Source organism: Berghia stephanieae, chromosome 1, assembly GCF_034508935.2.
Source record: "Berghia stephanieae isolate SIO BIC M18660-M18661 chromosome 1, UCSD_Bste_1.3, whole genome shotgun sequence".
NCBI classification, from domain to species: domain Eukaryota; kingdom Metazoa; phylum Mollusca; class Gastropoda; order Nudibranchia; family Aeolidiidae; genus Berghia; species Berghia stephanieae.
In genome coordinates, this window is record NC_088360.1 from 120,666,637 (window position 1) to 120,676,636 (window position 10,000).

The window sequence follows — 10,000 nt, forward strand, 5'->3', positions numbered from 1 at the left end:
AACAAAAAAAAAAAAAACAGCAAAAAACAAAATAACAATGAACAAAACAAAAACATGCTTATTTTCCCCATGAAGTACATTGACAGGGCTGTAATGTTGACGTGCTAACTTTGACAAAATGTCAACCGCGTATTCCTGACAAAGCTCCTCACCAGTGGTATGATTGAGTAATCATTGTTCGTGCCGGAAGGCAAATATAGCCAACATTACATTACCTTGGGATTGTCTTTGACAGGCAAGGCAGGAGAAGTAACGAGGAAAGGAAGAAAGTGATGAGTAGATAAAGAAGCAAGGAGAGGTATTGTTTCATTTAAAAAATGAAATATAAGGAGAGATTTTGGACGGCGAGATAAAATATTAGTATATAGAAGTAGAAATCTGAAGAAGAGTGGAAGAGTTATAAACTGACATTTAAAAAAAATTAGAGATTTTATATAGCGCAATATCCACTACATGTGCTCAAAGCGCTTTACAAAGGGTCCCTGACCAACAGCAACACGTAACATGTAGAACGAGACATGACGCCTGTTAGGCGATATGACAATTTTTCCGACAGAGACAACGGCCAGGTACTCATTTTACACCTGAGTACGGTGAGAGAATATGAGTAAAGAGTCTTTTCCAAGGACTTAGGACCTTTGATTCGAGAGCGAGTGTCTTACCACAAGACCACATAGCCGCTCGTGAATTGTCTTTTCGAAACGGTATAGAATTGGCAAGCTCAATACAGTAAAATTAATTGCACTTTTAATTCTTTACCAATGATACTGAATGTTCGTCCAATTATAATTTATCTCAGTATCTATACTTTTATGACAGTAGACCTAGTCATTTTCACCAAGAGGGCAGAACCATTGATGCAACCTTAACCGTTGCTGCTGTCAATTTAGTAAAAATGGCTGGGTGGGATGTAATAAATTAATAAATTAATAAATTAATTAATAAATACATAATAATATATGATGGAAAAGAACACAGCAGAAACCAGTGGGAGAGGAAATAGGAAGAAGACGATGGAGGTGGATTGGACACACGCTTAGAAAGAACGACTCCACTATAACAAAGAAAGTATTGGACTGGAACCCCCAGGGCAGAAGATCAAGAGGAAGGCCACGAGGAACATGGAGAAGAATTAAAGAAGCTGCTATACAGAGAAGTGGTAAGACCTAGAATAAGATTAAAAAGATAGCTCAGGACAGAGAAGGATGGAAACTGTTTGTCTGTGGCCTATACCCTGACCCAGGGTGAAAAAGGCAATGATGATGATGAATATATGAGCTGTCTTAGATAACAATATCCAGCATCAAGTATGGTCAGAACTATTTATAAGGAGTCCGAAGCTTGCAGAGAGGATAATGTTACTGGTCAAGTACTCATTTTACGCATGAGTGTAGTGAGAATAAAATATTATGTAAACTTGCCCTTTCAAAACACTCAACTTTGTACCGCTTACAGCTAGATTTGATCATTACATCTAAGAGTTGCAAGCCAAATGCTACACCTCTAGACCACAAAGCTGCAAACAACTTGATATATAAAAAAAATTCACACAGGGTAGAACGATCACCTACCCCCCCCCCCCCCCCCCCTCTCCCAACGACAGAATATGCAGAAACGGAAAACCTCGATTTCTCAGAGTACAAGTTAACTGTTGGGCATCAAACTTATTTATTTGTTTAATTATTCAATATTTTTCGGAACTGGCACTCATGTACGATCAAGCCAACTATTACCAGGTAATTATTGTGATGTATTTCTAGAGGGTCCCGATAGCTCAGTTGGTAGAGCACTCGCTTCACGTGTGAAAGGGCCAAGATCGATCCCGGGTGCAGTCGAGATATCATTTTTCCGACCCCCCTGTCCACCCAGCAGTGCATGGGTAGCTGGGTCTGTTAGATCTGGCGGAAAATACTTTACGATAGACTAGCGTCCAATCCAAGGGGTAGCAAGAAATTACTATCGTCCGTCGTACGGTATAGAAACCGGGATAAACTCCTGCTACATGGGCTTTATGGCTCCGAAGGACTACTTTTTATGTCAAGCGGCAATAATGTGTAAAATGACCAAGACACAAATGCAACTCACATTAGTGACCCTTCACCCCAATGTGGTGTATCATGTCAGATTGAACCAGACACACGATGTCGAAATGTGAATTTAAATTAAAAATTATCCGAAATACTCGAAACATAATTTACAGATTTTTACTCTTCACTAAATTGTATTCTTTTACCTAAATAATACAAATATATTTATTTGAATGACGATTCAGTTGGAACGCATTTTTAATCAGTCTATGAAACAACAAATCAACAGTAAGGAAGACAAAGAACTAATTATATCTGCTGTGAAGAAACAGTAATTTTCTCACATAGTGCTGTACATGGTACAAAGGGACATAACGCAAAATATACTAAATTGAGAATTGGAGGTATGGGTTGTTTCCCTTGTTGATATCGAGAATCGAGGCGAGTTGACTTGTCACAATCTCGATTTGAACTCAGCTGCAAGCTTTACTGTTCTAGTACCACCAAATGGATTATAAATCACAAAGCGTATTGTTTACCAACATAATTAAGGAATCTGGTCAAAGAAAATCAAAGACAACAGTGTCATAGAAAGCATTCCGCTAACTAGAAGCAGTGTCATTTTATGCTGGCTTAAAAATTATATTTGATAATTGATTTCATTGTATACTGTGTATATTGTTTCAGATTTACGTTTCTTAACTCTCTCCTTACCAATCCTTTTCAGTATTTTCCCAAAATAGCAGCTTGCCCAGCAAAAAATTAGATTTTTAAAACTGAAACAATCTCTCTTCCAAACAATTTTATGTCCTTAGTAATTAAACAAAGAACATTGTGATGTACAAAATAAATCTTTGAATAAGAAAAGATGTATATTGTGTCGTAACAAATGTGACGATTTTGCTGTAGGTTGCAAGGAGAGGGTTAAGTAATCTGTTATCAAAACTATAGAATGGGGAGGTATCAGAAGTAAATCGTTTACATATCCTGTGATGGATAAAGAGTTCAGTGCATAAGTTAATTAACTTCTATGAGTAGCGGCGCGTTGGACACCGTCCGTGATCTTATTAATCAAGCGGGAACCTAAAACATTATAACTCTCAATCAATAAGTTAATAAGTATTATTCATTGTAAAAGGTAGGAAAATCTTGTATCAATCACCCTAGAGCGATAGTGCCGTGGTATGAAAATTAAACAAAACACGTTTTAATAATTTTGGCCAGCAAACTCCTCCTTCAAATTTCGATTGATTACAATAAGCCTCCTCTTGGCATGGTAAAACTCTCAAACCTGGGACTTCGTGGGATCTCATGTTTGACTGTTTTAAACAAAATCATCATTTCAATCGATCAATATTTGAGGACGATTTTCTTGGCCCAGAAATATTAAAATAGCTTTGGTTTTAAATTTTTTTAGCGCGACAGAATTAGGCACTGGTATTGGTTTTAACTCTATATAAAAAAGTCTTACCTTTGCCAAAATGTGTTTCGTTGTCTCGGGATCCTTAAAGCACTGGTACTCTGGACACGGTGTATCACAGTGTCGTGTTTGGGCCGGGGACTCTTGTTCATTGTTTGTATAGTAATTGATTACTCGGAGAGTATAACTGTCAATCAATCAAGAATTATCCCTTCAGGCGAATGAGCGGGTGTAATGATGACACAGTCTCGTTTTTTGATAAATTTGGTCTTGATAATGGTTCTCTACGACTTATATCATTACTGACAATGCAAAGAACATTATGTGTGATTGTCGATGAATCAAAACTTAATATTATTTTACTTTATGCAGCTTCAACTTATGTGTCGCGGTATTCGTTACTTTCTAAAGTATTTCGAATGACTGATATCAATACTTCCTACATTTAACACATGGGTTTCACTAAAACAGATTTGTAAAATGTTAAAATAAGCTAAAAAACCGATGAAAATAAGATTAAAATATATTTGAATCGCGAGAAACACCCAAGGGTACAGATAGAGAGGAGAGAGAGAGAGAGAGAGAGAGAGAGAGAGAGAGAGAGAGAGAGAGAGAGAGAGAGAGAACAATTGAAAGTGATATCTTTAAACATCTTAAATATACCCACAATAAATAACAATTATACTCATTTAAAAAAATCAATACAGCTATATGTACATCAATCACACGTCAATCATAATCAGCTATACGACAATCATTCGTCAATCATGGGGTCCCCTGAGATTATTCTTTCACCTCTATTAGCCACACTTTGAAATCATGATAGTTTGATGTCACAAGTCGTCGTGTGAAACAAGCTCCCAAATGCCTTTTGATGGCCTTTTCATGTTCATCAGAACGCCGCCATATTGTAGATGGATGAAAACAACGTTAAACAGGGCTTCATGGAACTTGAGCCATTGGATATCTGGAAGGCAGAAGAAAAGAAAGAAAATACAAACGATTATTGATTACGATGTTGTTAAGTGTCATCATGGAGTAATAACAGTAATGATAATAGTAATAGTAACAGTGCTAGTGGTAGCAAAAGTAGGAGTGGTCGTGGTAGCAGTAGTAGTAGTAATAGAGTTAGTAGTAGTGGTAATAATAATACTAATAATAATAATAATAAATAATAATAATAATAATAATAATAATAAGTATTATCATTATTATTATTATTATTTTTAAATTATTATTATTATTATTATTATTATTATTATTATTATTATTATTATTATTATTATTATTATTATTATTATTATTATTATCATTATTATTATTATTATAATTACCATCATTATCATCATCATCATCATCATCATCATCATCATCATCATCATCATCATCATTATTATTATTAACGCATTTAACCCAAGGGTAAAGAAAATACAGTATTGCTAGCAAATGATCTTGACAATTCATTGAATTGCTTCAGTGGCGAACGGGATTTAGATATTGAAATGTTAACTCACGCACATTATGCATTGTATGCTTTAAGTTGTTTAATGAGTGAATCCATTGTGCCTACCAATATAACCCTGACGACCCTTTATGTGGGCCTACATACTGTGACGGTACAACAATACATTAAATAAGCACACGCATGCACTTACAAATTCATCCAATGGGAGAGAGAGAGAGAGAGAGAGAGAGAGAGAGAGGGAGAGAGAGAGAGAGAGAGAGAGAGAGAGAGAGAGAGAGAGAGAGAGAGAGAGAGATAGATTCACAATATAGATAATATGTTTTCAGTAGACTCATCAATTTATCATCATAATAGACACATTTATCGGAAACGCAAGGCTAAATTCACATTACAACTTCTACAAGCTGTGGTAGATTTATTACCCCTTTAAAAGTGACACCGAATATCTATGGAATCCGTATTTCTACCTTCACTCATTATTATTGCTTCAATTTAAGGACTGCATACAAATCGAACAGTTTACAGAAGTAAAATTTTAACAGCAACGTGATTCGAGCTTCATTCTTGATAGAACTCGCGTGACATGAGGTAGAGCCAAATTCCGTTTATACTGATTCAAATTTATTAGATAATATTAACATGAGATCCTTTATTAGATACATTTCAACACACAACAATAATGGCACGACACAGCTGTATCAATAATCGATTTCAAACACTGGCATAAAATACTAAATTATCACTTCATCGGCAGACCGTTATGTTGATAATATGTGAATTATATCCTGCAAAATAATAATACGCTTTATATTTTATATTATCTATATATATATATATATATATATATATATATATATATATATATATATATATATATATATATATATCGTCTCGGCCACAAAAAAATGTGAGTGACAATTTGCATTCATACATATATATATATATATATTATATATAATATATATATATATATATATATATATATATATATATATATATTATATATATATATATATATATAATATATATATATATATATACATATATACATATTTATACACACACACACACACACACACACATATATATATATATATATATATATATATATATATATATATATCTTTTAAAACTATAAACAAGTCGCATTACATTAAAACCAGAAAAGACTTGAAACAGCTTCAAGGATATCAAACTGCGTAGAATTTATAATAAGACATAATAACTATACCGTTCTTTCACATTCATTGCTACCAGATGTAATGGCTATACTAAGTACCTGCGTTTCGAACAAGTTTTTGAGAAACACATTCGTATTTCTATTTCTTTCTCTTATACTTATAATTCCCTTGGAAAAATATGGAATCTACGAGAAAAAAAATCTGAAGAAAAAATAACAATTGGAAACTTTCTTCCTTATGCACCTTAATTGGGTATATTTTAACCAATTTGACATAACCTGATACGGTTTTAATGAAGACGAGCCGTAGGCCATCGTTTTAACCATTCTCGATAATGGCCAAATAAAATACATCACTGGCAATCAAAAGATAACAAGAAATTCGACGTGCAAGGTAAAGATCTGAAAAAGTGCGTATGAAACAGTGCCAGACAAACTAGAAAAAAAACAAAAAAAAAAAAAAAACCATCCCAAAAAATCAGTCTGCCTTGACTGGAGCTAATTTTTAGGGGATGTTTTTTTTTCTTCCTTGGGGGTCCCGACAGCTCAGTTGGTAGAGCACTCGCTTCACAAGCAAAGGGACCGAGATCGAACCCGGGTGCAGTCGAGATTTTTTCTGACCCCCCCCCCCAACCCCATGTCCACCTAGCAGTGATTGGGTGGCTGGGTCTGATAGATCTGTCGGAAAGTACTTTGCGATGGACTAGCGTCCTATCCAAAGAATAGAAAGCAATTGTTATTGTCAGTTTCACGCTATGGAAACCGGGATAAACTCCGGCTTGATGGGCATATGGCTCTGAAGGACTACCTTTTAGTTTTTTTAGTTTTTTCCTCTGCTTTGTCTGACACTGTTTCATAAACAATTTTTCAATCGTTATCTGATACCAGTGCCTGCTCCCTAGTTTGCCAGGGCGCCAATTCTCTTTGTTTACAAAATTTAGGGTCGCCTACACTGTGCTCATGTTGTGTTACTAGAAGTAGCTCGTTCCACAGGGACATAAAATGGTCAAGTTTGTAGTTATAAACAAATAAACAATGGATGAAATTTCGATTTGAACGAATTTTAATCCCGATGGAAACAGGTTAAAAAGGTTGTTATTGTAGTAATGATCGAATCGAAGCACCAAGCAACAACACAACATATCATCATCGATAATAATAGTTATTATCAAGAAAGAACTAGAATTATACACTCATAAAACCATTTTTTGCGATTGTCTAATAGTATGATTCTGTAACCGATAATTTAATCTGATATTTAAGGCATCGATATTGGAATCTTCGATATTCTTGATAGATTACGTTGTTTATAAGACCAAATATTGATTAATATTCCTTCTCGTTACAGTTAAAAACAGATACCCAAACTAAACAAAACAAGAAAGTACACTTGCGTACGACACACACACACACACAAACACACACACACACACACACACACACACACACACACACACATGAATATATAGATGTTACTTTATTAAAAGCACAATATTGCATTTGTCAGAAGTTCAGTCCCTTAGTTTCGGTATGCAGAGATAACACTATAATGAAGACTCATAGACCAGCAATACTTGTTGAAATAATATTATTTGTTATGGGTCAGTCTTTCTAAGAGGAAACTCAAATTGTTATGATTTCTGTTATATTAAAAAAATAATCTTAAACCAAAGTAGGGGTTTGTCTATTACGACAATGTAAAAACAAGCCCAATATCAGCTCGATTATCAGACCTGCAAATATATGAATGTCGCGTAGAAACTGGCACGAAAAGCTAAGACATTCTTTAAATAGCTATTCGAGAGGCTTCAAAATAAAATATTCACACTGAATCAATAGAAGAAGAAAAAAGTAATTGCTAGCTATAGCTGTGCAATCAGACCAGCTGAAAATTAATGATTCTGTTTGACGGTGTCTCTTTCACACACATGGAGATAAAGATAAAGGGAGTAAATCTGACTCGTGAATGAATGAACAACACAAAACAAGCGACGTTCCGGCCTTTGGCCTTTTTCAAGTAAACACAAAATACATATATATTTATATTAGATTGTCATAATAATATAGGCGAAAACTTGTAAATGTGTGAGTGTGTGTGTGTGTGTGTTTGTGTGTGTGTGCAATGGAAGAGAGATAGATAGATAGAGAGAGAGAGAGAGAGAGAGAGAGAGAGAGAGAGAGAGAGGGAGGGAGAGAGAGATAGATAGATGGAAAGAAATAGAGAGAGAAAAAAAAAAAAAAAGAGAGAGAGAGAGAGAGAGAGAGAGAGAGAGAGAGAGAGAGAGAGAGAGAGAGAGAGAGAGAGAATGAGATGGCGTAATGATATCTCTTGACACAGTAGATGGACGAGAAACATACTACATCTAAATGAAAATAAAACCAATTTGTTCCAGGATTGAGAGTTTTTGCCAAGATGAGGGTCATTTAAATCGATCGATATTTGAAAGACGGGTTTTCTGGCCAAATTTTCAAATTCGAGTTGTTCCCCCCCCCCCCCCCTCGGATAAGGCATTGTGATATCATCATGGTGATCCATCCTGTATTCATGGCTCTATAAAGTGTCATATTATTAGCTATTTATACTGCTTTGTGCTTTTTATAGCAAGAATCAATTAAAAAAACAAACAAAAAACTATTATATCAAATAGGATCTATGACTTCGCTTTGGTGTGTGTGTCCCATATAAATAAAATTATAGTAAACACAAAGTTGATCAAATTGACGATGGCAAGGGGAGTTCAAAGGACACTTAACGAGCAGAGATTTGACGATGTAAGTACTATTATAATTATTATAATATGATGATGATGATGATACAATGGGGGTTTTAACACAGGAAAAGGCGACAACTATAACAATGGTGAAATGGAAAGCAATTATGACAATTGTTATGGTGATGCTCATTAAATCTACTATAAAGATGATGGTGATGATATTGATGATGATGATGATGATGATGATAATGACGATGATAATGGTGGTGGTGGTGATCATGGTGCTGCTGTCGCTGCTCTTGCTGCTGCTGATATGATGATGATGATGATGATGATGATGATGATGATGATGATATTGATGATGATGATGCTAATGATGATGATGGTAATGAAAAATATGATTATTACGGAGTAATCTTTTCCTCTAGCATTACAAAAACAACACAACACTATGCAGTATGTAGAACTCTTCAGAGGTTTTAACCAATACTGCCGTCTTTTTTTTTAAAGAACACAGTCTGTGCCATTTGGTTAACATTGCATATAGGTACTGTGTTTTTTTTTTTTAAATACGGCAGAATACGTGACAATCACGTACAAAAGATGTACCTAAATCGTATTAAGGCTGAAAACTAAATCGAAATAGTATACAACTTAACAAGTTAACAGCCATACTCTGGAAAAGCACGTGTTTCAAAAATTTGGCCAGAAAAAATTGTTTTTGAAATATCGATCGATTTAAATTACGCTCATCTTGGCAATAACTCTAAAACCTGGAACTTCGCGAAGTGAGTTTTTAACTAGATGAGGATCATTTAAATCGATCGATATTTAAAGGGTGAGTTTTCTGGCCAAATTATTTTTTTTTAAAAACAACAACATGGTTTTTCCAGAGTACGACAGTTAACTGGTTAAGCTCGAGCAACATACAAAACCAAAAGACCTCGAAGTGGAAGGAAATACGTAAGAGAAAGGAAAATAAAAATCGAATCAAATTACTCAAGATCGATACGGCTCTTCCTATTCTCACAGAATGGCTTGTAATAAAAGACGGATGGTGAGAGGGGGAGGGGGGGGGGTGGGTACTCGAGTACCAATGAAATACGTCTAGTCGTTGGAAGAGGAGACGTACATTCCAGCCATACTTCTAACGAACTCCAATTATTGACCTAATAAAGTCGCCTGTCACATCCA

The 10,000-nt window shown here is 34.9% G+C and overlaps 1 protein-coding gene across 7 annotated transcripts in view; it reads right to left on the reverse strand.

Annotated features, from left to right (window-relative positions):
* The window catches only part of LOC144962936 (3',5'-cyclic-AMP phosphodiesterase 4C-like), a 658,366-nt gene that overhangs the window by 205,029 nt on the left and 443,337 nt on the right, over positions 1-10,000 (reverse strand). For 2 of the 7 annotated variants that reach the window (XM_078896355.1, XM_078896356.1), the window contains exons 2-3: positions 4,243-4,414; positions 3,499-3,749 (exon numbers count right to left, since the gene is read on the reverse strand). The exons of the other annotated variants lie outside the window; for them this stretch is intronic. In XM_078896355.1, coding sequence (XP_078752481.1) covers positions 3,499-3,599 — 101 coding nt within the window. In that variant the 5' untranslated portion in view covers positions 3,600-3,749; positions 4,243-4,414. The remainder of the gene's footprint in view (positions 1-3,498; positions 3,750-4,242; positions 4,415-10,000) is intronic. 7 annotated transcript variants of the gene reach the window in all.